Source organism: Equus quagga, chromosome 1 (genome assembly GCF_021613505.1).
Source record: "Equus quagga isolate Etosha38 chromosome 1, UCLA_HA_Equagga_1.0, whole genome shotgun sequence".
In the NCBI taxonomy this organism is placed as follows: domain Eukaryota; kingdom Metazoa; phylum Chordata; class Mammalia; order Perissodactyla; family Equidae; genus Equus; species Equus quagga.
In genome coordinates this window covers 63687207-63714722 of record NC_060267.1, presented here as the reverse complement: position 1 = coordinate 63714722, position 27516 = coordinate 63687207, and the positions used below count along the sequence as shown (strand labels likewise).

The 27516-nt window shown below is 52.4% G+C and overlaps 1 protein-coding gene across 1 annotated transcript in view; it reads right to left on the bottom strand.

Annotated features, from left to right (window-relative positions):
- Window positions 1-27516, bottom strand: part of COL15A1 (collagen type XV alpha 1 chain) — a 102254-nt gene that overhangs the window by 45418 nt on the left and 29320 nt on the right. The window contains exons 3-11 of the mRNA XM_046666190.1: window positions 21612-22159; window positions 20396-20470; window positions 18767-18847; window positions 14152-14341; window positions 10942-11051; window positions 8356-8511; window positions 6860-7012; window positions 4084-4233; window positions 3454-3597 (exon numbers count right to left, since the gene is read on the bottom strand). Of these exons, the coding sequence (XP_046522146.1) occupies window positions 3454-3597; window positions 4084-4233; window positions 6860-7012; window positions 8356-8511; window positions 10942-11051; window positions 14152-14341; window positions 18767-18847; window positions 20396-20470; window positions 21612-22159 (1607 nt within the window). The remainder of the gene's footprint in view (window positions 1-3453; window positions 3598-4083; window positions 4234-6859; window positions 7013-8355; window positions 8512-10941; window positions 11052-14151; window positions 14342-18766; window positions 18848-20395; window positions 20471-21611; window positions 22160-27516) is intronic.

The window sequence follows — 27516 nt, the reverse complement described above, 5'->3', positions numbered from 1 at the left end:
GGGAGAAAGTCCAGACACCAAGGCACTGACCCCTAGTTGACTCCTGAATGCTGTGTGACCTTGACTAAACTCCTAACCCTCTCTGTGCCTCATGTACAAAATAATTCTATATACTTAATTGGTTGAGTGTGTACTATATGCTAGCTAAAGTGTTCCATGTATTAAGTCATTTCATCCTCACAAGCAAGAGGTAGGTACTATGATCTTCATTTTATGCATGAGTAAACTGAGAGAGAGAGGTGAAGAAACTCGCCACAGGTGTGTGGCAGAGCCAGGCCTGGACGCCCCTCTCACCCACTGCCTTGGGTGACTCTGAGATTCAAAATGACCCTGAAGATACTCCAGAGTGGGTGCTCTCTTGACTGTCCCTGCTGTGCTTTTAAACCATCTGCTCAGGACAGGGCGTCCATTTCAGTTCATCGCAGATCCCTGACACTGGCACTTGGGAGATCTGTGGTCCTCAGTTCTGTGCCAGGATGAAATACCGTGCGTCTGTCTCTCCCTTCTCCTTCCTCTCTCTCCATCTCTCACTCCCCATGGCATCCCCCACCTTAGAACATTGAAAATCCCACTGTAAAAGTGATGAGCCCCCATAGTGGGGACACCAAAATGCATTAGGAGCCCACCAACCCCCACAGTTCTACCACTGTGAGGACACACTGCTAACATTTAGGGAGGGCCTTTCCTTCCACTGTTTTTGTATGTGTCCATTTTTAAATAGCTAAGGACTATTTAGGACACAATATACTCAACTTTAAAACCAGCTTTTTTTCACTTAACATTATATGCTTTTTCCCCCCATCATGAAATACTCCTAATAAGTATAATTTTCATAGCTACAGAAGGTTCCATTATTGAATATACTGTAATTCAGTTAAACCCCTATTGTTGGCTAGTTAAACCACGTCCAGTCTTTTCTCTTATGGACAATACTGAGATTAGCACTCTTGTACACAAAGCCTTTTTACATAGCAGAGCATCTCCTTTAGGTTCGATTCTTAGAACAGAAGTTTCTGGGTCAACAATATGCAGTTGGGTGGTTGTTAATATGTGTCGACAAAGAACTTCTCAGAAGTAGGAAGCCCATCGGCACAGAACCCAGCACAGCTGGTCTCAGCAGGCGCCAACTTCTCAAAGCAGAAAACGCAAAGGATCCAGGGACACTGACCCAGTTTCTCCAACAGATCAACGGCAGAAAGAGAAAGACGGGGGGAGACAGTCAGAGACTGAAAGAGACACATCAACCCAACGCAGTGGGTTCAAACAAACTGTAAAAAAGGCGTGGTGTTTTTTTATTTTTATTTTTTTTAACAACTAGGGCATTAGATAACATGGAGGAACTGCTGTGAACTTTGTTAGAGGGATAATGACATCCATCATTAGCAGTGATGGATGACCTTGTGGCTAAGGATGAAAAAAGGTCCCAGATCACCCTTTCAGCAATACACATGAAAGTATTTATGAGTTACACGATCTGATGTTTGGGATTAGTTTTAAAATACTCCAGCCTACCCCTCCCCTTTGCTCCAAAAAGATGGCGGTAGCAGATAGAACAGATAAAGCATGATGGGCATAATGTTGATAATTGTTCAAATTGAGTGATGGGTATGTAGGGGGTTTATTATACTATTCTAAGTCCTTTTGTGAATTTTTAGTATTTCCATAACAAAAAGTTCTTGGAGAAGAAAGAGGAGAACTGGCTTTATGTAAAGATGCGTGGCCAGCCAGTACTGCTGCCCGAGACATGGCGTCAGCGTGGGGAGACGTGGTCTGGGGGTTTTGCACATCCATCGGGATGAGGAGCAGAAGAGCAGGGAGTCAGTTTCGGAAGTCACAGCGTGTGAGGCAGTGCTCAGGCATCACGGCCCGCCGGGTGGATTCTGTGTTATTGCCCAGTAGAGACTCCTGGGCAGCTGAGCCCTCGCACTAGGGGCTCCCTGGTTGGTCTGGCAGTGGCCTCGGCCACCTGCAGTGTTAGGAGCTTTCTAGGTGTCTCTAAGATGCAGACAGCATTAAGAACCAGAGCTCCCGCTGACCTCCCTCCTTTGATAGATGGTAACACCCGGGACTCAGGACACCACAAGTCAGTGGCACCCCCACAAGGGGGACCTCGGCCGCCCGGCTCCCAGGCTGGGGCCTTTCCACCAAATCACACTCTCAGGGAAGCTCGAGAACATTAGCCCTGCAGGCCAGCATGCCTGGGTCCCACTCCCGGCTCTGCCTCTTGGAGGCGGGCCCCGGCGGGCAGCTTTCTTTACCTCTCCAAGTCTCACTTCCCTCGCCTGTCAAAGGGAGACCATTCGCCTGGTACTGAGAGTGGTGGTGTGAACAGAATCAGGTAAACTTGCAACACGTGCTTAATAAATGTCAGTGAAAACAGCTTATTTGCTGCCCCTCGACTGTGAATTCCTTGGGGGACAGGAGCGAGGTCACATTCATCTCTACCTCCACGTGTCTGGACGGAGGCCCTGAGCTGCTATGCATCAAGTCAATGAGCAAGTCAGTGAATGAATGACAGCTCTACTAAAGGGACAGGAAGCCATGCTGGGTGACTGCTGGGCCCCTGGAAGAGGCGGTGAGCAACGGGCATTCAGGGCTCCCAGGGGGCTCTCTGTGTCCCGTCCGCAGCCCCTCCCCTCACGGGTCAGCCCTGGAGCGCTGTGGCTGAGGGACCGCATGCCTGTAGCTTGAGTCAAGGCTTTGAAAGCGCACACAACCAAATGTTACTAGGGGAACCGACGTGCCCAAGCTGGTACCAATGGAATATTTTCCTTTAAAAATACTGATATTTGAAGGGCAATTTCATTCTCTGGTTCACACAAGCCCATGCTAAGGATCAGCTCTGGGTTTCCTATTCCTAAAAGACAAAGCTATAGCCCTTAAGTGGTGACGGCCCCGTCACCATGTACAGAGCTCTCCAAACCCTCCCTGACCTGCACACTCTCACCCTCCTCCAGACAGGGAAACTAAGGCCCAAAGAAATGAAGGGATTTGCATGAGGTGGCATAGGTGCAGCCCAGAATCACAGAAACTCATGTAGAAGTGACGTGAAGGTCACCCCCACACCCCTTGATGCTTCCGTTCCCTCTGTGGTCCCTGCCAAGTCTGCCAAGGTCCCCTCCAGGACGGGCGTCCTGACATTTGAGGATCTGCATCATTGGACAGTTCTGCCTGTTAGAAAGTTCTCTTTTCAGTTCCAGGGCCATTTGGGACACAAAGCCAAGATCTAGGTGCCCCAGATTTTCACTTCCTGCTTTTTCCTCTACAAACTGCAGCTTCTTTGTGTGTTCCCAAGTTGGAGGCCCCTCAAAAGCCCAAAGTGGGCATTTTGCAAAAGAAAAATGAAAACCCACCTCTGAGAAGGCCAGGGCAGGCCCCTCCCAGGACTCCGGCCTTTCTTTCCCTGGTCTGTGAGACAGGCCAAGTCAATCTTCACGCCTCGACGCCACTTACCGGAGTGACCCCTCTTTCAGGAGCCACTGTGGGTATGGGGAGCGGAGGCCCCTCCGGCAGGGCGCCGCCCGTCTCCTCCGCCCCCGCCGCTGTCAGGGGCTCCTCCGTCGTGGCTGCTGCCAAGTCTTCTTCATCACCAGGACCCTGAAAGCAAACCAGCAAGAGGAATCAGGTCCCCTCACCCACGACACGATGTGCACACGGCTGCCGGTGAGCTTTGGCGACGGTCAGTTACATGACGCCAGCCAATTTCAAACCACTTTCTCACCCACAACTGTCATTGCCCCCAAGACATTCAGGGAAGCACAGACTCGCGCATCCCCTTCTGAAACACGAATCTCCTTGATACCCCCCTCCCCCAGCAACACCTTCTGACTTTGGACCACTCTCTGAGACAGCTCTTCCTGGACAAAGCTGGGAGGTAGCTGGTTCAGGACAGAAACCTGATTCCCTGGGCCCTGTCACGCTCCTCCCTTTGCATCCTGCATCCCTCCAGTCGGGGCCTACCCAGACATGCGCTCTAACCAAGCTGAGTGTGCACTTGCCTCCGGGAAGGCCCGCAACTGCTCCTGTCATGACCCTGACCTCACTCCCCGCTGTGAGCCGAAGAAGACGCTCGGAGACACTTACGGAAGGGACCACTTGCTCAGAGGGCACCGTGGGTGTGAGGGGAACCAGGCCATCTGTGGGGACCCCGCTGGCCTCCTCTTCCTCGAAGGTGCTGAGGGCCACTTCTGTTGCAGCTACTGCTGTTGTCAAACTTTCTTCACTGATTGGACCCTGAAACAAAACTGGGATGAGGGCTGGTGCCGCCTTGTCCACAACGCTGGTTCAGGGGGCCCGTGGCTGCGGGGTAGAAACTGCGCGGCCATCAGATGACTGGCGTTGCGAAAGCCCCCCTCCCCTTGTTCTTTGAAGCCCACGCCTCAGCCCGCAGATTCTGGACCTCCAGGTCAGAAGGCACCTCTCAGGTTAGAATGCACCCTCCTTGCCCGAGAGTCCCCTCCGGCACATCTCTGCTAAGTGCTTTGGCCTCAGCTTGCACACCTTCAGTAACGGGGAGCTCACCACCTTCACAGGCAGCCTTTCTATTTCCAGACAGCTCTGCTGGTTAAGTTCTAGTTTCTACTGAGTCACGACTTGGTAGAACTGGGAGCTGGTGCCTAGTTTTCTCACCCTGTGACAAGTTCTTTGCCTTTAAAGAAGTGTGTGTGTGTGTGTGTGTGTGTGTGTGTGTGTGTTGGGGTGGGAATGAAGGACAAGGATGAAGGATGAGGGATGAATGATGAGAGATGAAGGAGAAGGAGGCTGAGAACGGGGTGACGGCCACTTTGTTAATTAAAATCACCTATGTAGAGGCTGGCCCGGTGGTGCAGTGGTTAAGTTTGTGCGCTCTGCTTCGGTGGCCGGAGATTCACGGTTCAGATCCCCGGTGTGGACCTAGCACCGCTTGTCAAGCCACGCTGTGGTGCCATCCCACATAAAATACAGGAAGACTGGCACAGATGTTAGCTCAGCAACAAGCTTCCTCCCCAAATAAAATACAAGAATCCATGTAACTGCCAGGGGGCCTGGAGAGCTGTCAGCTGGTCAGGGCATCCCCTCCCCACTGTGAGGTTTCCCTGGACGGACGTCAGCCCGGAGGTGAAAGGCTGGGAGCAGGTGTGTGGGAAGACCTCCGAGGCCAGTGCTGTTGACACGTGATGGCTGGACAACCCCCACCCTTCGTCCATTCAGCCACTGTCCACTGAGTGCCCACCACTCGCAGGGATGAAGACAGAGCGGTGAATAAGCTGGACACAGTCGCTGTCCTCACAGAGCCCACAGGCTGGCAGGGAGCCTGAGGTGACTATTTACCAAGTTTATCATTAATTACAACTATGAGGAGGGCTGCCAAGGAGAAGTTCGAGGAAGCGTGAACGTGTGTGGGGAGACTTCACAGTCCGGGACGACACCTCCTTGATGAAGTGGTGTCTGAGCTGGACTCTGAAGCACGAGCAGGAACTAGAGGGGGCAGGCAGGAAGAATGGGTTCAAGGCAGAGAGCAGAGGGGATAGGAAGACGCTGAGGCAGGAGGAAAGAGGCACATTCAAGAAACTGAAAGAGGGGCCGGCCCCGTGGCTAGTGGCTAAGTTCACGTGCTCCACTGCCGCGGCCCAGGGTTTCACCCGTTCGGATCCTGGGCCCGCACATCGCACCGCTCATCAGGCCATGCTGAGGCGGCGTCCCACACACCACAACTAGAGGCACTCACAACTAAAATATACAACTATGTACCGGAGGGGCTTTGGGGAGAAGAAGAAAAAAAAAAAAGAAGAAGAAGATTGGCAATAGACGTTAGCTCAGGTTGCCAATCTTAAAAAAAAAAAAAAAAAAGAAACTGAAAGAAGGGCAGTGAGCTGGAGCGCTGAGAGCCGTGGAGACAGTGGCCCAAGATGCGGTCAGCAAGGCTGGCCAGGCGAGACCCTGCAAGGCCTTGCAGGCCAGGTGGGGGAGCAGGATCTTCCACACACAGGGCTGCCCCCACCAGGAGGAGTCAGGGGAGAGGACGGAGGCAGCCAGGCGGGGCCCTTCGCCACCTTCTGGGCTGGGGATGCAGTGGCTCAGTCCAGGGGGCCAGCACTCAAGAAGGATAGAAGTGGGCCGGCCCGTATGTGTTTAGGCAGAAAAATCAGAAAGACTCAGCGCTTGATGGGATGTGGGAAGTAAGGAAGAGGGAAGTGAGTTCTGGATTAGACAGCTGAGGGTGATGGTTCCATTCATTTGAGGTGGGAACGCAGGAGTGGAAACGAGTGTCGGTTTGAATCAGTCGAGTCTGAAGAACTTGCAGGACATCCATTACAACGACATTACAGGGACAGACTTGCCAAGTGTCCTGGAATACTTTCGTACTGTCTTCAGGAGCTGGGAACAGTGTCCTCACACTGCCTAAGGAGAGGGCTGAGAAGGGCTGGCTGTGCCCCTGGACCTGCTGGAGCCTGCCTGCACATTGACCTGACCCTCCACTGCCCTCTAACAGCCTCTGCCCGCTCCCAGAAACAGGCCGAGGCTGTGCCCTCCATCCCCTCTTCCACCCACACCCCCCTCCCCCACCCCGCACTCCTCCACGCTGGCTCCCGCCTCCCGCATCAGCCCTGGGACTCACTCCCACCTGCCGATGCTGCACGCACCTGCCCTGGGCCAGCTTCCCATCAGCCTGCGCAGCCCCCAAGTCTCCAGAGGCTTCACCACGCGCTTGCCGGGGTCTTGGCAAACGCGACCTCTGAGGGAGTATTCGGTCAGAGAGGTGCCCCCTCCCCATCCAGGCTCCTCTGGATTTGCTGGACAGAAGGAAGACTGGCCTCTGAGAAGGCCAGGATCTGCTCCCAGCCACGACCTCAACCTTCCGGCTCTTTACAGTCCTCACCAGCGTGACCCCTTCCCCGGGGTCCTGGGTGGACGTTGAGAGGGTCGGTCCCCCGGTGCGCACAGTGTCGGCCTCTACTTCCCCGGCAGTGCCGACGGGCACCTCGGCCTCCTCGGCTGCTGTTGCTGCCGAACCTTCCTCGGTGTCCAGACCCTGAATGGAAGATGTTGCAAGGGACCACGTCAGTGACCCACTGCACTGTGGCTGGAGGCAGCAGGCAGTGGGGCCCCTCCTGCTCCTGCATCCTGTCACTCCCTCATCCTCAAAGCGCTTGTACATCCAAGACCTCCCCTCACTCCGCTGTCCCCAGTGTGGCACCCACACAGAAACATGGACCTTACACACCCCCCAGGGTGCAAGCCCCTTGTCACCATGCCGCATGCGCAGTTCATCCGGCTGCTCCCTGCCAACCTCAGTGACGTGGTGCTCACCAGCAGTCCCTGTCATCCTACATCCACTACTCCCGAGGGTGGAGCCTGCACTGGGTGTCTGAGGCGTGGTGCTGGGACAGAACCCGGGGCCTCGGAATGCACAGCTGTCTTGTTGAGGGGGTGGCTGGCCTCACGGACCACTTTCTGGCCTCACTGGCCTAGCTCAGTGCTCTCTGGCTTCCACCCCCCACATCCCTAAAACTGCCCTCCCCAAGGTCACTAGTGGTCATCGTGACAGATCCAATGGATGCTTTTCAGGCCTTTACTCACTGGAACTCTTGACAGGATCTGACATTGCTGAGCACACCCAGAGGGAGCCAACACCAGTCCTCGCCCAGACCCCAACACAGCCTCCAAACCCACCCCCTGCTTCCAGGCTTGCCTCTCCCATCCTTTCTCCACTCAGGAGGCCAGGCGATCTTTCTAAAATCCTACTCTGACTATGTCACTTCTTGTCTACCCCTCTTCAGTGACTCCCCATTTCTGCTGAATATGCTCAAGCTCCTCATGGCTTCTGCGCTCTCAGAGGCCTCTCAGGCCAGGTCTGCCCGACCCTCTGCTCACCCCTGACCCCGCAGCTCTGCTGCACTTCTCTGGGCTTTGTATGTTCCCACTGATGCCTCCAGGCCTTCGCTCCTGCTGGCCCACCTCCCGGAACGCCTGCCTCACTTCCCCCTGCTAGGCTCCTTCCAGTTACCCCCTCCGTCTCGCCCCAGCATCCTTTCCCCAGGAGGGCTTCCTGGACCGCTGAGGCCAGTTCTGGGCCCCTTTTCTGTGCTCCCAGAGCATCCTGTGCTTCTCCTATCGCACCTCTTACCGCTCTGTCCCCAGACAGCGGGTCTACCCTAGTTCCCCAGCGCCTGGCACAGCACAGCGCTCCACGAACACCTGCTGAATGAGTCAACACGTGCCTCAGCCTCCAAATCGGTGTCCGCTTGGACACGGCCCCAGGATGTCATGCTGAATTTTGCAGACAGATGAGGAAGGCCAGTGACAGCTCCCACCCAAGACGCTCACCATCTCCCGGAAGCAGGTGAAACAGAGCATGCGCTCTGAGCTACTTACTGGAGTGACCCTTTCCCCAGGGTCCTCAGTGAAGGTGGAGAGGGTGGGTCCCCCAGTGGGCACACCGCTGGCCTCTGCTTCCTCGGCAGTGCTGACAGGCACCTCGGCCTCCCCGGCTGCTGCTGTCGTTGCCAAACCTTCTTCAGGATGGGGACCCTGGAAACAAGGGCATCACGGGGGACCATGTCAATGGGCCCATGGCCCTGATCAACGTGCCTGTGGCTGGAGAAGACAGGCTGTGCACCCCCCATCAACTTGCATTTCCGTAACTTCTTTCCCTCAAAGCACTTCCTTATCTGTGACATCATCCCAGCTCCACGACAGTCCCAGAATCACAGAATCCCAGGGGCAGGAGAGACTGCAAGGCACCCGTCTCCTGTAAGATTCCAAGGGCCCGTCTGCACACGCCAGTGACCAGATCACTGTCCCCTGAGTCAGTCTGCTCCAGCTCCAGAAACTTGTATCCAGACACGTCTGCCTCCCCGCAACCTCCCCTAGGTGCCCATCCAGAAGCTATAAGAACAAGTCGAATGCATCTGCCCAGGACGGGGCTTTGGAGATGAAGAGGGAGCAACCCGTCCTCTCAGCCTTCTCCAGACGGGACACCCCTGCATCTTCACCTTCCCTGTGACTCAGTTTCCTCGGGAAATGCACAGGCAGATTCTCTGAAGGTTACACAGCAGATGTGGGAAATGGCAACAGAGAGCAGCCTTTGGCTGCTGGTGTCACCTAGCTGACTATACTTTATTTCAGTTTTCCAAAGTTTTTTTTTCTTAATTTTGGGTTTTTCTTTTTTCCAAAAAGTAATTCTTTTTGATACTAAAAAGGCTAGGGTGATCAAAGTTGGAGACAGATTTCCTTGCTGCAGGACTTCTCAGAGCCTATAATAAGAGGAATATGGACTGGAACTTTTCCCAAACTTATTTGACCACAGAACCCTTTTTTCATATAACCTATTAAGTCCTTGCAGAATTATCCCCCTAAAATAGAGAAACGATGATATCACAGGATTTTCAAATGAGACTCTTTCTAACTCAATGTCAACTAAAGCCCCAAAGGCAAGAACAACCCCACAGGCATCAGGTAACCTCCAGATTCTAAAGAAGGAGCCAGACCACCTGGGTGGGACTTGCTGAGACGTGAAACAGAATTGCCTCCACCAGCATCAGCCCATCACCTGTATCCAGGCCATGTAAGAAAGGGTGAGGTTCACTCTGAGCTTGAATGATGAGAGGATGAATTCCTTCGGAGAGACTTTTCTGTGAGCTGTGGCTTTTCCTCTCCCCTCTCCCCACTACAAACCATTTGGTGAGCTGGATATGCAGTCCTGGGAATTTGGGACACAAAGGGACTGGTACCTGATTCTCTCCAGGGAAATACAAAAGGTGAAAGCAGGAGCCATCTAGACCCAGAGTGGAGACAGAGACAGAGACAGAGAAAGAGACAGGTCAGTCCTGCTGCGTCTACCTGGAGTTAGACCAGACATGACACCTCCAAAGGGAGCCAGCTAAGGCCATCTGGAAATGGACTCTACTCAAGGGGCCACCTAGAGGAGAAGGGTGACCAGTGGGGTGGACACCCAGGCAGAAGCTAAAAGCCAACAACGGAACTTGGGTCCCAGGTCCCCTGCAGGACGACCTCTGAAGAATCACAAAAGCCCCCACGAGAGAAAGTTCCAGCAGGAGGGGGCTGGGAAGGTCATGAAAGGGAGGAAAAAGCAGTAAGAAAATAGAGAGGGGCCTGGTCCTGTGGCCAAGTGGTTAAAGTTCTATGTGCTCTGCTTCGGCCGCCGGAGTTCGCAGCTTCGGAACCCCGGGCACGGACCTGCTCCACTCACCAGCCACACTGTGGAGGGGTCCCACATACAAAATAACAGAGCAGGATTGGCACAGATGTTAGCTCAGAGCAACTCTTCCTCAGGAAAAAAAAATAGAGAGGAAATCCTTAACCGTGCCTCCCTTCCCTGGCTGGGTTGCACTTGTATTTTTATTGATTGATATTATGCAGGACTGGACTTTGAAAATACTTGTGAAAACAGCCTGTTACCAGAGAGTGATGGGGAGAGTATAAGTGCCTGAGTTTTCATCTCAGGAGAGTAGAAAGAATGAGCTGACACTATGGGTGTTTAGCAGAGGCCCTGGTGGGAAAAATGCACTTGCTTTAATGTGGCACCCTACTGTGTCCACCATTTAAAAAAATTGGCTTTGCGGATGAAAAGCCAATTACCGAGCAACAGAGTAGACACACCTGCAGTTAATCTGCTCTGTGTGGAAGGGGCTCTCAGGGCGGAGAGGCTGTGCATCTTCAGAGGCAAGCGGGAGGGAGGCGATGCTGTGCTGAGGACAGACGTTCATCCCCAGGCAGGCGTGAGGACCAGCTTCTGCTGCCTCTCCTCCCCCTATCCTGGAGCATCCCTGGAGAGCCAGTGGGGCCCTGGGACCCCTGCCTCCTCTGTGCCAGCAGGAGAGAGGCAGTCTCCATGATGTTCAGCTAAAACCCTGGGGGTCCTCTCAGTGCCCAATACAAGTCCCCATCCAGCAAACAAATCTACTACTGACCAGTCAGATGACATGAGCACTGACTCACCTCTTCGATGACATGAAGGACGGCTCCGTCTCCTGAGCCGACGTCTGTGATGGGGGCACCGTCCACTGTCTGAGCTCCTTCCAGCGTGTCATTCATGATCTCACCAGAGCCTGCGGGAAGCGGAAGTTCTGTAATTAATAACTGCATTTTGCAGTCTTGAAAAGAATGAGGTATCTCTTCACCTATTGACTTGAAAAGATGTCCATAACACAGGATTAAGAGGGAAAAAAAGCTACAGAAAAAGAGACGTGGAGAGGCAGGTCGCTTAGCCTGTGTCTCGGGTTCCTCACCTGTAAATTGGGGCTAATAATTCCTACCTCATCAGGTTGTTTTCAGGATTATGTGTCATAAGGATCAAATAAATCAATGCAAGAAAAGCATCGAGGACGGCCCCGGGTGTACAGTCAGCCGTCCAGGAATGTTCCCTGGCAGTGCGGTTCCAAATTTGTAAAAGGGAAAGAACCTATATATGAATACACATATTTTATCATTATATATACAATTATATAGCCGTATGTGTTATGCAACAATTATTACTATATAACATATATAATACATACATATATATGTATATACGTGTGTGTATGTATATGCTTGGCTAAACCACAATGCTTAAGATTGGTTTCCTCCAGAGGATAGGAGAGGAAAAAACTATATTTTTGGTTCACACAACTCCGCATTGATTGAACTGTTATCACAAGCAAATATTTCTTTTGCAATTTAAAAAACAAATGCCATCCTAAAGCAAAGAAGAAATTATACTAACACGAAGGCTTGCATGTTCCAGGGGGGCCTAGGCAAAGCACGGCCCTGCACCCCTCATTTCCTCCTCCTGCAGCCGGCTGTCGCACCTACCAGGCCTTTGGCATCAGCTTGCAGCCAGGGGGCAGAGCCAGGACGGAAACCCCATGTGTTCAGTCTCCCTCCGTCACCCCATAGAGTGCGTGTCCTGCTCTGATCACATATTAGCACCTTATTATTTTTAACCTCATTTTGCAGAAGAGGAACAAGGTCCCACAGAGAGTAAGCAGCTGGAGGGGGCCTTTCCACCCAGGCTGTGTCACGCACGTCGCACAGTAAGGACAGCGTCGGGAGGAGGCGCTGAACCATACAAGAGAACCCACACGCATCTGAAGGACTTCACGCCCAGGAGAGGTCAGCCCCTCACGGCCACTCCCTCTCGTCCTCCCTATCCTGACCGCCAGGGGCTGCTGTGCAAGCAGCCAGCAGGACCCCAGGCCTCCAAGTTCCCACCCAGTGGGGGAAGGTGGGGGGGTGGCGTGTGCCCTGGGCCGAGATGGTGTCAGTGAAGCTTGGAATAAAACTTTCTGGGGCCTTTCCCCAGCCAGGGACGGGGCTCCGGCTCAGGCCCCTTCTCCTCATCGTCTGAGCTGTTGACCCAGTAAGAGCAGGAACGTTTCAGCCAGCTCTGTCATTTCCGGTTGGCCTTTTGTGTGCCAGGGAAGGAGGGTGGCTGGTCCCAGGGAACAGGCAAGCTGTGCTTAGATCTGGGTGCCAGTCTGCACTTGGCTCCCACCTCCTCTGCTCTCAGCCCTCAGCCTAGGAGAGGCCCCCGCCCCGCCCTGCAGCCTCTGCCCGCTCCTCGCCCCCCTCAGCGATGCCGGGTCCACCCAGGAGGACGGCATTCACGCTTCATAAACCACTTTCACATCCGCGCCGGCCGTGGCTGCCTTCGGTCCTCCCATCCCCGGGGGGCGGGGACACTCACAGGGCACAGTGGAAGAATCTAAAGCTTGGAAATGTTAAGCAACTTGCCACCGACAGCACCTAGGTGGCTGAGCAGGGCTTCCAGCCAAGCTGTCTGTGTTCCCTGCAGTCTTTCCACAGCAACACCCTGACTCCTGGTTTCATTATGACTTTAATAAACTATTATACAATTTTTCTATTCAGTCCTGTATACTTTCTATCACCCACAGACTTCCCAAGTTTAGCTGTTAAGATAACATTTGTTTACTGATGGCAGAAGTAAAAAGAATAACGATAAAGCAGAAGACTTATAAAATACAGAAGTACAAAAAAGAAAAGAAAAACCACCCAAAATCCAACCGCCCAGAGATGACTACTCAGAGCATTTTGTGGTATATTATTCTAACACACACACACACACGTTGCTCTACACGGCTATAGATAAACAGGGACAGATAACACGTATTCAAAATTAGATCAGAGCATACACACCACTTTGAAATACGCTTTTTCTCGGGAGTGCACCCTGAGCGAGGCCCTGGGTCACTGAATCCTCTGCACCACCAGTTTCTGGGATGTACATATGAATGACATGCAGTTTGACCAACCAATCTTTCCTGGGTGGCTGGGTGGTTTCCTGACCTTGTACCTAAATCTCAGTGCTCTCATGTTGGCTATGACTTCCGTCTGAAGGGCTGCTCCTCTGATAAAGGGCAGAGAATGCAGCCCATCCCAGGCCTGGGGCACACGTCCCCCTGTGGCCTGAGGGATGATATGGGACACTGGCTTTTGCCAGGGCTCCTCTGCACGGCTGGAGGGACAATGGGCAGAGATGAGAGCCCCAGATGGGGAGCCAGCACCCCCCAGGGCCTGTGGCTGACCTGCTGGGTGCCTGCCCCTCTCTGGCCACCAGTTTCCCATGTGTGCCCCCAGGAGTTTAGATGACATGATCCATCCTGAGAGTCAGGGTGTTGTGGCCGAGGCTGGGAAGGGTGGGCACCGGGTCAGGCCACCACTCACTGGCTGTGTGACTATGGGCACCGCAGTGACCTTCACAAGCGTCCCCTTTTCCATCTGTAAAATACTGGCTAATAATAGCAACTAGGAGATGTATCATCAGCATTGGAGGTGAAGTATGTAAACACCTGACAAGGAGGTATTTAATATGCAGCAACAATTATTAGAAGCTTTTCTGTTGAAGCTCAGCCCCTTCTGGAGGGGCGGAGTCCGGGGATTAAAACTTCAGGGGTCTGAGATCAAAAGCAGTTCTGCCATTTACAAGGCGCAGAGCCTCGGTTAGGTGACGTAACAGCTCTGTGACTCGATCTCCCCATCTGGTCTGTAAAATGAGGATGGGATAATTCCTTCCTCAGCCGTGCAGAGGAGCCCTGGCAAAAGCCCAAGCCAAAGGTTGAATGAGATGCTCTATGTTCCACCCATCACTTGGGCTGGGCATACAGTTGTCACTCAATACACTGCGTACAAAGGTGCGCCGGGACTTGCCTTGCTCAGGGCTGCTGTGCAGGATGACGCTTAAATTAGTGGTTTCCGGGGTCCCCTCAGGTACAGGCTCACTCAACTTGGTGGTTTCCAGGGTCCCCTCAGGTACAGGCTCACCGGAAAGCTCTGCATCCTCAGACGGAGGGGATAGAGTTGGAGGTGTGCTTATGGGTTCAACTTTTGCTTCTTTAGACTGAAGGGAGGAAAAATGAAACCGAAAGGATTTACTTAGCAGGAAAACAGAAAAATGGCAGTGCATATCAATTGGAGAAAATCATTTCCACAGAGCGCTGAATATACCCGGAAGAAAGCCCGGCCCTGCCCCCCGTGCCCCTGGGTAATCACTGAGCCTCCCAGGGCCTGACAAAGGCGCACGCTTGGCGTCACTAAGTTCTGTTCAGTTTGTAGCGACTCTGCTAATGTTGGCCGAAGCTCTCTGAGCACAGGGACCCCATCTCTGTGATCCCTGCATCCCGGGCCAGCACAGAGGAGATGCTCAGTAAAGATCTGTTAGATGAGGGGGTGAATGAATGAACAAACGAACGAAGCAGGCTGCGCTAAGTAAACGCTGTGTAAATCCAGGCCTGGATGTGCGCTGGATGCCTATGAAATGAAAGGTGTGTCTGAATCTTTCCAAGGAAACTTCAGGATCCGTGCAGCTTTTCCAAAGCCAGTCAATGTCTTAACCAACTTTACCAACTAGAGAAAAACGAAGAAACAAACAAAAAACCCCAAGAGTTGAAAACACAGAATAGTTCAGAGATCTAGGGAAAAATCTTGACCGGGGGCCACCAAGGCCATGACGTCACCCCGAGACGCAGGACCAGGAAGTACCTCCTGAGCCCAGAGAACACAGTGTCGGTGTTCGGACAGTCTCATCTCTGTCTGAGCTCAAGGAGTGGGGTGGATGGAAGGCTCCTGCTGACCAGTGTTGGACCTGCAGTATTCACTGGAAGTGACTGAGACCTCTTGGCAAATTCCCGGGAGGCAGCCACAAGCGCCCCTTCAGGGCAGAGCACGGATCTGGCGAGCTGACCCTCGGTGGGCAGGGCCTGTGTCCTGCCTCCAGCCGGTGGCTGTTGGTTTTCAGGAATGAGTGCGGATGGGGAACAGTGTGGCCTGTGACCAAACAGCAACGTCGAGTCCTAAGACTTTCTATTAAAAGTGTCCTGATTTGCTGAGCCCCAACTCGCATTCACACAATCAGATTTACTCATTCAACACATATTTCCTGGGGGCCTACTGTGTGCCAGGTCCTTGGCTGATCCCTGGGGATATAGAAATGAATAAATAAGACATGGTGTCTGCCCTCAAACTGTGAGACTGTCGGGAGACACGGACCCAGACCCAGACTCAGACAGAACTGTGACTGAACGTGACCCGTGAGAGCAGAAGTGAGAGCCAAGTGCGGGGAGAGGAGCTGTGGCCTCCGACCTGGGGCTGTGCGCTGGGTCCCGAAGACGGAATTGGCCAGGCAGACAGAGGGGTGGGGAAGGGCCCTCAGACAGACAGAACTACGGGAACCCAGGCATGGAGAGATGCTTAATGTGTTTGGGAAACAGCATTTGGGTGTGGTTGGAAGACAGGTCCCAGCTGTGGCTCTGCGCAGGGCTCCTGTAAGCACCGAGTCTAGGACCTCACTCCAGACCCACCGAATCCGAATGTCCAGGTATGTGGCCCAGGCAGAAGTCTTTCTGAAGACTCCCCACCACTGTCCCCGCCCCCATCCACGCACACACGTGACTCTGATGCACAGCCAGGGCTGAGAACCACAGGACTGTTAATTCTAACTCAGCATAAGATAGAACTTTCCAGAAATGGAAAGGTGTGTCAGCAGAAGCTGACTTAGCAGCAGGAAGAATGGAGTAGCAGAGACTCCTACCCTAAATGGGGAAGGAGGTGAGGAAGGCTGGCTTTTTAAGTCCTTGCCAGCGCAGGCAGCCCATGATTCAGTTTGGCTGCTCATGGCTTGTGTCTTGGCCAGTGGCAGGTTGGAAAGGATGAGGACAGGGAAGTGAGAATCACTCCAAGAGAGAAGCCAGACAGAGAGGGGAGGAGAGCATCTGGGAGAAGAGGGTAATTCCCCTGTCGTGGAGGGATGGCCGTGCAGGGAGCCACGGAGCCCTTCCAGGAGATGCTGAGGGAGAAGTCCCCAGCTTGGGGGTGACACAACTGACAGCGCCGTGGACCCGGCCCTGGCTCTGCCACCTCCAGGCTGGGCAGCCTTGGGGACAAAGCCCTTCACTCCATGCCTCAGTGCGTGCTCTGGGGAATGAATGGGAAAACACTGCCCCGCAAACGAGGCCAGGGGACTGAGAGCTCTGCAGGGCAATGCCGGGAACACCAGGAAGGGATTCTGACCTCAGGAACAGACAAGCAGCGTCAGGACCCACAGCCCCACAGCCTTCCCACAGGGCCTCCAGGCCCACAGCCAAGGCCCAAGGGGAATTCTCTCAAGAACTGAGGGCAGCCACAGGGGTGCTAACCAGGAAGCAGGTGGCAGGGAGGGGACTCCAAGAGGAACGGGGCATTCTAACACACCACCTCTCCAATCCTCACAATGAGCCTGTCAGTCAACAGTAACAATAGCAAACGTTCATGGAGAGCTGCCGCACGCCAGGCACCACCCGCATGTTTCACACGAGTCAATTCACCTGACTCTCAAATGGACCTGAGGATCCAGGCACGCTCCATCCGAACAGACGAAGAAACTGAGACTGGAGGGGTTAAGTTACTGACTCAAGGGCAACAACCAGTAAGTGGCCAAGGTGAAGACACACTTGGTGGGACTCGGATCTGCACCATTCTCTCAAAACCACTGAGGAGAGCAGGCTGGGGGATCCAGGAAGGTGGCTGGGGTGCCCCGAGTCTGCCAGGTCCATCAGATCACTTTTCACTTCCCCAGACGCTTCGGGAACTTATTCCTCAGCCCCTCCCAGCCGCAGTGCCCTCCCACATCTGGCTTGCATCTGCACTACTGTGGCCCAGGAGGGGAGGCCCAGGCTCGGCTCCTGACTCCGCCAGTCACCCTGGGAGCCGGCAAAGCTACCCTCCCCCTGAGCCTCGGCTGCCATCTCCCTTGCAAGGCTGTTGCAAGGATTAAAGTCAGCACCAGGCGCACGGTGGGCATCTAGAAATGCTAGTCCTCTTCCTTCCTCTCCCATTGCTCTACCCCTGTCCAAAGCTGTCCGGCTCCAATGCCCCCTCTGCCAGAAAGCCCTCCCTGATCAACCCGTGCCCCCATGATCATCTCATGCTCTCAGACCCTGCTCCCCTTTCCTGTCCCTCTCTCAGAGTCCTTCCCTCTGGGGTTACAGGCCTCTGCCTGAGTTGGTCTGGCTCCCAGCTGTGAACTGGTGCTCCAGGGGCAGCATCAGGCTAGAAGGCCCAAGGAATCACTGCTCTGTGCCCTACTGCCCTGCACCCTGGACATGCCGAGGGGGTGGCCAAGAGCTGACCGGCATGCAGGATTGCAACAGTGCCAGAGTAGCCACCTCCCCAGTCAATGCCTAGGCGGCCACCCTGGACCCTTGACTCCTCCATCCCAGCTGCCCAAGAATTGGCTGTGGTCCTGGGGCTGGTCCTCTGCAACACTGCCCACACCAGGAGCACAAGGTCATGGCCTAAATCCTGGAGGGGGCAGCCAGCCACCTGTGTTCTAGCCTCAGCTCCGCCCCAGTGCCCTAGGTCACTCTCCTCCCTTCTCTGGCCTGTCCGCCCACCTGTACAAAGGGCGGGTCTCCGTGCACCTCTGTACAGAAAGAGGTGACCCTTAAGTCCCTCCAGCACTAACAGACCACGGTCCTCTCCTGCCCCACCACACCGCTGTCCCAGAGGGCTCTAACTCCTAGCCTCTGCCTTATTTGCACCTCTCTCTCTTCTACCAGAGACGAGTTTATAGTGTGAGACAAGTTGAAGAAATTGCTGGGGTTTTTGTGTTCAATGACTCACACACTGCTGGTTGTTTCTTTAGAAATGGGCTCCTGGTGTCTCCACGGGTCTGACTCATGCTTTCGAAAGCACTTCCTTGTCTCGGCGACCGGGCACATTCCCAGGAGGGAGGAGGCCGGCGCCCTGGGAGGACGGCTGCCTTTCCCATGGGGCCAGAAGGGAGCTCCTGGGAAGACTCTGCATCTCGCAGGAGTGGGGGCCGACTTCCTGCTCAGAGCCAGAGCCTTGAGCAAATGTGACAACAGCCACCGTTCAGGGCCACTTCCCTCATCAGGCACCAAGCTGAGACCTGACCCTGCACTGCCTCACCGGACCCTTGCAACAACCCCACGAGATAGGACTCTGATTATCATTGATGGAAAAGGAGCTGAGGCTCAGAGAGGCTGAGTAAGTCACCTAAGCTCACAGAGCTGGGAGACAATAAAGCACAACATATGCTTCTCGTGGCCTCAGCACAGGGTGGCACGGAGGTAACCGGCATCCCAGTGCACTGGGGATTTTGCAAAATGCCCACCGGCCAGCACTTTCCTGACCTCCCAGAGGAGCCGACGATCGAAGTCCTGGATCTGAGAACAGAGACGTCAGAGCTGGGGCTCTGGGTACTCTTCCCTAACTCTCATTCCCACAAAAGCCGGTCCAGACGACCGGCGCAGCTGCCAGCACTCACCGGGGCTTGGGTGTAGGTGACGGCCTCCAAGATCTCAGCCACTCCGTCTGTCTCCTGGAGCCCGCTGGTCTCTCCCGACGCCTGTGTGGGGACAAACCAGGCGGGGCAGAGAGGGAGCAGTTTACAACTTGGAGAGGAGTCACAGAAACTCACACTGGAGGATCGTGTGCATGTGAGAGAGAGACGACAGAGACAGCGGACGGACGGGCCAGCGTGTGAACGGTGCGCATGCCGAGCTACTCTTCTGTTCCTTCCACATTGTAATGCTCAAGTAAACAAAAAACTACAGTCAGTTTACAGGCTCTCTAACAGACCTACTTTCATTTTGTCCAGGTTCCCTCAGTCTCTGTCAGAAGGCTCTCCCAATCCTTGCGTGGCTGCCACTGGAGTCTGACGTCGGGAGCCATTACATTTGAAGTATGGCTTCCTCGTGCTGCCTAATCCTCATAATTCAGCTTCCAGTGGCAGCCCAGGAGCCTGGGTGCCGTGATTTTGTGAACGATCCCTTACTCGTGGACTCGGGTTGTTTCTGCTTTTTCAATATTTACAGCAAGGCAGAGATGAAGGGATCGATACAGGAGGTTTCCCTTCTCTCGGCTTCATGTGAACGCCAGGCCGGGGCCACAGCCTGAAGGAGCCTGAGCATTGTTACAGAGCCACAGTCCACCTCTGAAGGGCTTTCCAACGAAATCGGCGGCATTTTTTACTAAATGAATGAAATCGACGTATGTTTTGTTTGGGGGCTGACACCCCCCAAAGAGCCCCAGCAGCTCTGGGAAGATGCCACGCTCTGCTTGCCTCTGACTCTGCACCACGGCCTCTGTCTGGAGTGCCTTTCCTCCTCCCCTGGCTAACGCTCGCTCGTCACTGGACAGGCATCAGCTGCCCCCGACCTGCTCCTGGTCCCTCCTCTTTCACCTTCTTGCCCCACCCGGCCCGCAGAGTCTGGGTTTGAGGAGCTCCCCCGAGTTCCATCACACCCAGCTAGCTCTGTCACTGCATTTGGGTGTGCAAGTGTGTGTGAGCAGCCTGAGGATGGGACAGTTCCCAGCTTATCCCTTTATCCCCAGCATCCCCACAGGGCTGTCGCACCGAAGGTGCTTAGTAAATCCCAAGGGGGGTCAGGAGGAAGAGAGGGAGGGAGGGAGGGAGGGAGGGAGGGGAAAAAGACCCATCTTTCTTCCCTGCCCACCACCCCATCCCCAACTTAGGAACTGATTCATTTGCCAAGCATAAAAGCTAAATTTAGGTCTGTTTTTGTAGGAACTCATACCACCCAGAATGTCTTCGAGTTTTAACTTTGATTTTAGAATCCTGACACCCTCTCTTGGCAGGAAGTCTGGAAACCAGGCCATTGACTGGCACAGCCACGGAAGAACCTAACACCTTAGGAGAAACACAACCCCTCACACCACAGAGATGGCTGAAGCTCTTAAAAAAAAATAAAGTAAAGCCAAAAAGCCCAAAATAGGACTTGAGGCAGCGCTTGCCAAGATAAGCGATTTCAGAGGCTCCATGACGTTGGGGATAAAGAATTGCCTGGCTCCCAGCCCTTCCGGTCAGTCGACTGGCTGCTGGGGCTACAGGGCCCACCGTCAGGGTGGGGGGCTGGCGGAGATGGGGGCTCACCGAGGATTCTTCAGCTTCACACAGCTCCTCAGGAGTCCCGGGGTCCGGGTGGACAGTGAGCTGCTGTATGGAGCCCTGGGGAAAAGCAGAGGGGTCAGAAGCCACCACTTGCATGTCTACAGCACGACCACCAGTGGGAAACACGATTGTTTGTGTAGCAGAGACAACAGGGTGTGAGAACGTGCTGCCTGTGGCCGTGACAAGGAGACCAAGCCACCTCTTGGCCTGCTCTCACTTAGGCGGCTCTCCTTGGGCCAATGTAACATGAGTCCTAGAACGAGCAAGGCCCTGGGAGAGTACTGTGTTCGAAGCACAGACTAACACAACAGCCTCCTCACGGGTCCCCAGACCCCCAGCTGTCAGTGGCAGGCCCATCTCCCTCTCCCAGAAAGGGTTTCCCCTGCAGCTCGAAGCTTCTGTGCAGGAAGGCCACATCCCAAGAAGAGCTGCCAGCCGGCCTCCCTCCCTCCACTCTCACCTCCTCGCCTCCCATTCGTCAGTTCATTCTCCACCACTCTCCCAAAGTGAGTGTTGAAAAATCGTTAATCAGATTTTAACTTCTTAAAATTCACTGTCTTCAACTGTACTAGAAATAAACCAAACTCTGCCCCACGGTACTGCCTCGTGTCAGTGAGGTAAAGCGCCAACAAGGACGTGTGCTCACCTCACGAGCAACTACAAGAACATATGGATTTTCTTTCGAATGGCTTATTCATAAGAGCGCATTTTGACAGCAAAGTCAGTTTTCTGATATTTTTTCAGGGCACACTGTCCAGAAGGACAGAGAGAAACTACCTCTCACTCAGGCATTCTAGCTTATTCTACCTTGGCAGAAATTACCAAGAGCAACTGCCAGCCATCGCCAAAGATAAAATCACTGAAGGTTGTTAACAGTCGTTACTCTTCCTACAGTGCCTTCAAGTGCACACGGTGCTCTCACACGGGCTGTCTCACTTGACTCTATGACCCCGTGGCGTAGGTCTTCTCCCCGCTTACAGACACTCAGAGAGGATCGGAGAACTGGGTGGTGTCTAAAATCATCAGGCTACACAGAAAACTTAAGACTGGATGTAAGTTTTGCGTTCCAAGGCTCGCTTTCTTCCCACCACACACACACGCCTCTTTGAGGACACAGAACAAAACAGTAACAAGAACAGTTGCTTGGGTTTGTTGCACGGTGTCCAGCGGCCTCCCTGATGGCAGGATTCGGACTCACCGTGAATCTCTCCAGCCCCGTGGCTCCCGCGTTGCCCACGAAGATTCCCGCACTGGGCTCGAAAGCCAAGGGCTGCGAAGACCGCTGGAAGGGGACGGGGCTGTGCTCCTCGCAGTCCACGAGGAGGCTCACTTCTTCGCCTCGGACGATCACGGCAAAGCGGTTCCACCTGTGGGTCATCACGGGCACCAGGAAGGCAGCAGCCTCGTGGGACACTTGGGAGCCGGGCTCCGTGTAGTATAGGATGACCCGCTGGTGGCCATCCTCCGCGCCCGAGAGCCGCAGGCCCAGGTAGATGACCTTCTGGAAGGCATCGGTGATAGCAAAGAGCACACCGCCTCGGGCACTGTTGGGTTTCACCGTGACGCTGATGGCAAAGTCCCTGAAGAAGGTGGGCGGGATGAGGGTCCTGGCTGGGCGGCCGACGTTGGCGCCAGGCCCAAAGCTGTAGGCTGGGAAGCCACCATAGCCGGTGACAAAGGACACGGACGAGGGCAGTGGGACGCCAATGAGCTCCGTGAGGTCCAGGTGGCCCTGGGAAGCTGATTCTGCAGAGAGGAACAGAGATGCTTAACGTCTATATTCTACTCTGCTTGGAAATGAGGAAGAAACTAAAAAAAAAGGCTCAAACGAGATGGGATCCCTCAGCAACCCCACTGTAGTTTCCTACTGACTGTTTTTCAAACTTTTTTGACAAAGACCCACAATAAGAAAGGCATTTACACTGCAATCCAGTATGCACATTTAGGTAAATATAAATCTGTAACACGGAAACAAATGTTTCATAAAACATATCTACTTTTAATACTCACGAAGTATTCTGACATTTTCCTTTCTATTTAATAATTATTTTTCTCTTTTATTAAAAATATGCTGGAAACGATCCACTAAATTGATTTCATTACCCACTAACAGGTCATGACCTGCAGTTTGCAAAACATTGAAAAATATTTCCTAGAATATTCCTAAAATATATAATGTTCCCATCAACTTGGGGATTTTTTCCCCCATTTCCTTCTAAAAAACTGGGTAGGTTTGTTTTGTTTTGAATGAGGTCTACCGTTTAAATGTCTTTAGGGTGCAGGGAAAAATCAAGGACCTTGTGAAGTGTTCCCCAACCTCAGGACAATTGAAATTTGTATCACTCCATGCAAATGTCATGGCCCGCTGTCACTGTCATCACCATCATCGTCATGTCCATCATCATCTTCCTCTCCATCGACACTCCCGGGCTCTCACTTTATACCAGGCTCTGCTCTAAACTCGTCACATACATAAGCTCATTTATTCCTTACAACAACTCTGCGAGGTTAGGTACTGTTATTCCCATTTTATTTTGGGGGAAAACGTAGAGAAGTTAGGAAAATTTCCCTAGGCAGGTTCCAGCCAGAGTTCAAAGCCAGAGCATCTGACTCCAGCTGTTCTTAACCACCACATCTGGGGGGAGAAATAACAGAGCTCCACTGTGGTGGCCTGGAAAGGACCCCAGGCTTGGGAGCCTTGGTCCACCCAACCATCCTCCCCAGGAAGAAAGCTGGGGGCTGGCTTGTGTGATGGGCACCCACTCCCGAGATAATGCCCAAGGTGCCAGCAGTGAGACAGGAAGGCAGGCCCCAGGGAGAGGTGGACAGGACCCCTCAGGCAGGACCATGGGCAAGCAGGGCCCTTTGGCCTCAGAAGTAAGGCCGGATCCTGAGGATTCAGCCAGATAAGGAGTCCTGGGCTGAGTGAGGGTCAGAATCCAGTAGGGTCCCCCGCTGGAGGCTCACCTGGTGATGGCCTGGGCTACAGCCGAAGGCCAGAGGACCCTGAGAACCTGAATGACCTCAGGGGACTTGGTGGTTTGGCCTTCAGAGAAGACCCAAGCCACTTGAGGGCACCTCGAGTAAAGTCCCACCTGATGAATCAGCCTGCATCCAGCTTACCAACTTGCCCCTGTCCTACCAGACAGCTGACTAGCCACGTGACTTCGAGTGGGGTCAACCACTCCAAGGCTGTGTCTTCCTCTATGACATGGGCTCCACGAGAATGAGTAAATGAGACCATCCGTGTAACCCCAGTAACACAATAAACATTCACAACTCTTTCCTTTTATTACATCCACTCAACAAGCCTAAGAGGTTGATGGGCAGGGCTGCTGCCCTGCTGTGCTGATGAGGAAAGGGAGCCCGAGATGGGGGTGGACATGTCCTGCCTCTGTGCCCCTGACCTCCCCATAAAGAGTAATAATGACCAGGTTTCTCATACACGATTTTACTTAGTCCTCACAGCAGCCTTGGGAATTATTGCTGTTACCCCATTTTACGGATTAAGAACGAAGGCTTGGGAAATGAAGTGTCTGGCCCAAGGTTACACAGCTAGTAAGAGGAGGATGTTTTCGAGACCCGGTTGGTCTGACCTCAGGTCAGTTGACTGCTTCAGTCTCACCGAGAAGGGGGCTCTCTTCCTGGAGTTCTGAGTGGCGCTCCACCCAGTCTGCCTGCCATGCCAAGGACCCTTCAGTGGCAAGGAGGATGCAGTCGAAACTCTGGGCGGCCCAGGCACCAGACTTCCCTGGAGGATGGGAGAGAGCCACCCTGACCCCTGTGCGTCTCCCAGAGCACCACAGAGAAGGCTGCCGGCAGTCAGCACCAGCCTCTGCATGTGCATGTGTGTCATAAAACTATTATGAAATATTTAGGACATAGAAAAAAGTATAAATAACATGACACACATAAAAATGGTTAAAATGGTGAATGTTATGCATTTATATTTTACCATAATTTTAAAGAGTACTTACATGAGAGGATTAAATGAAACGATACAAGATACTGGCATATGGCAAATGCTCAGTAAATGGTGGATATTACTAACATCATTGGCATAATCATCCTCCTCATCACACAGACTTTCAGGTTCAGAAAGGGAAGCTCAGAGGTCACGTGACACAGCCTCTACCTGAAATGGGTTAAGCCTGCACTGTCCAGTATGGTGGCCACTAGCCAAGTGTGGCCACCCACTGAGCACGTGAAATGTGGCTTGTCCGAGTTGAGATGTGCCATAAGTGTAAAACACAAACTGGATTTTGAAGACCTCGTTTGGAAAAAGGAAAGTAAAATACCGCATTAATAATGTTTATATTGATTACATGTTGACACAATAATTGGAAATATTGGGTTAAACAGAAATATTATTAAAAATTTTTTTAAAGAGGAATATGAGGAACAGGCACGTGCCCGCCACTCTGCTTGAGAAAGAAAATATCAATTCAGCCGAGGCTCTCACGAATTCTCCAATCCTACTCCTCTGCCCATGCCAGAGGCAGACTCTCTGGGGGATTCAGAGGTTAGCACCCCCATGCACGTGCTCGTATGTTTACTACAAGCATATGCGTCTCTAACAGAATGCAGAACCTCGTGCACGTCTCTAAGCCTCATGTAAACGTCGGCTCCTGCACGTATTCTCCTGGCACTTTTTTTTCCACTCAACATTGTATTCTGGAGCTTTATCTTTGTCGATACACGTGGCTCTGGGTCTTATATTTTCACAACAGTGCTCAATGGTGTAAATAAGTCACAATGGGTTTTCTGCTGATGGAAAGTGAGGTTTCCATCACTATCAAAAACACGACTGCCACGGACTTTCTTATGCACATCTCCTCGTGCAGGTAACTCCACCACCTAGGGGTGGGATTATTGCATAATAGGGGGATGTACACCTGCAATTTCAGCAAATGCTGCCAAAACGTTCTCTGAGGCAGTCGTGCTATTTTTCATTGAGACATATTTGACACACAACCTTGTGTAAATTTAAGGTGCACTACATGTTGACGTGATCTGTTTACCTATTGCAGCGTGATGACTGTCGTAGCTTGGCTAACACCTCCCCCACGTCACACAGCCATCATTTCTTTTTTGTGGTGAGAACATTGAAGAGGCAACTGTGCCGTTTTCCACGCCCACCAGCAGCGTATTCTAGCCAACATTTGCGGAGGCAGGGAGATGCAATTTGGGAGCGGTCCACGGGGCTTTTCAACTCTAGTGATAATGTTTATTCCTTAAACTAGGCGATATTCAAAAGAAGTATTCATTGTACTATTCTTTACCAAAAATGTCATGGAAAGTGTGTCACAACATTTTAATGAAAACAATTACCCGTCTTCAACAAAAGAACAAGTCTGATTGTGTTGCTGCCCTGCCGAGCAGTCTTCCACGGCCGACCATGGCCTCAGCTCAGCGTCAGGCTGCCGCCACCTGGCCAGAGAAGCCTCTGTGGTCGGACACCGGCCCAGAAACAGTCCCTGGAGGGCCCCAGGCTGTCGCAGGTCCTCCCCCGCTACATCGAATGCTTGCCCCTCGGCCACCCAGCCCACCTCACCTCACCCAGTGACTTTGCCAAAATAACCCCTTCTCATCCTTCAAGATTCAGCCCCGGCCCGCCTGCCTTGCAGTCCCTGTTTCACCTCTGCACCCACACCCTCCTCCCCTCGCTCCGGGGGGCTACATTACATGCGGCCTCCATACACTGGGGTCCTCCGTCACAGCCTTCAGCACACTGCATGTCACTGCTGGGTCATCGTCTTTTCCCATTGGACCCTGAGGGCAAGGACCGCAACATTCATCTCTGTGTTCCCAGTACCCAACCCAGTGCTGATGAATGAAGGAATGAACGAAGAAATGAATGAAGGCCAACCCCCCATTTCACAGAAGGTGAACTTGAAGTTAAAAGAAGGAAGGGGTTTGCTGGCTACAAACTCAGATCTGATTCTCAATCCAATGCTTTTTCTCTCCAGGTTGCAACTTGCATTATAACAGAAATTAATTTTAAGTATGACCAAGCCCAGAAGGCATAAATAAAAATATTGATAAATTTGGTTAAATTTAACTACATAGAAGTTTTTTAAGTTCTGCATGACAACAAAAAAATCCCCACAGTGCCAAATAAAATCCCAAACTAGACAAACATATTTGCTACATGTATCACAGACAACAAGCGAATTACCCTAATACACAAAACAAATGAATAAGCAGGAAGGCGAGAACTCAACAGAAAAATGGAGGAAGACTAGGAAATTTTTTCCACAGTGAAAGAAATAAAAATGGCTCTTGAACAAATGAAAAGACACTTAACTTCACTCATAATGAGAGAAATACAAGTTAAGACTACAAAAAGTTACCACTTTCCCTATCAGACTGGCAAAGACCAGAACGTTGGATAATGTGCTGTGCTGGCAAAGGTTTGAGGAAAGAGGCCACGTCAGGCATGGCTGGTGGGAGCGTCAACCGGTGTAACATCTGGGGAGGCACCTTGACAATATGTAACAAAACTGCACGTGCACACGTACTCTATGACCCAGCAGTTATACTTCTATGAATTTTTTAACAGATCAAGTCACACATGTGAAACACAAAGCATGTACAAGGATACTCATTGCAGCATTGTTTGAAAGTATCTAAATGTCCATCTTTGGGAATGGTTAAATAAATATCAAATTTTGAAGTCTCCATACAATGAAATACAACGCAGCCTTGAAAGAGGTGTGATTCCTCGGATATTGACATAAAACAAGATGGACTGAGTAAAAACAGACAGATTAAAAAACAGGGTGCAGCAGAGAATCTCCATCAGTTGGAAATACATACACTAATACATACTAAATACATAATAACATAAAATATATTTTAAAATATTTATTAAACTATCTCTAGAAAAATATACAAGACAATGGGAGCAGAGCTCGTCTCCAGGGAAGGGAGCTGGTGGCTGGGGAAAAACAGGGGACTCTTCTCACTGGATACTCTTTTGTATGTTTTGAATTCTACACCACGTACATGGTGTGAAAAATAACGACATTTACATATTTTTGAAGACATTAACTCCTTCCACCCCCTTTTAGAAATTATAACACCTTTTCGTCTTGCTTCTC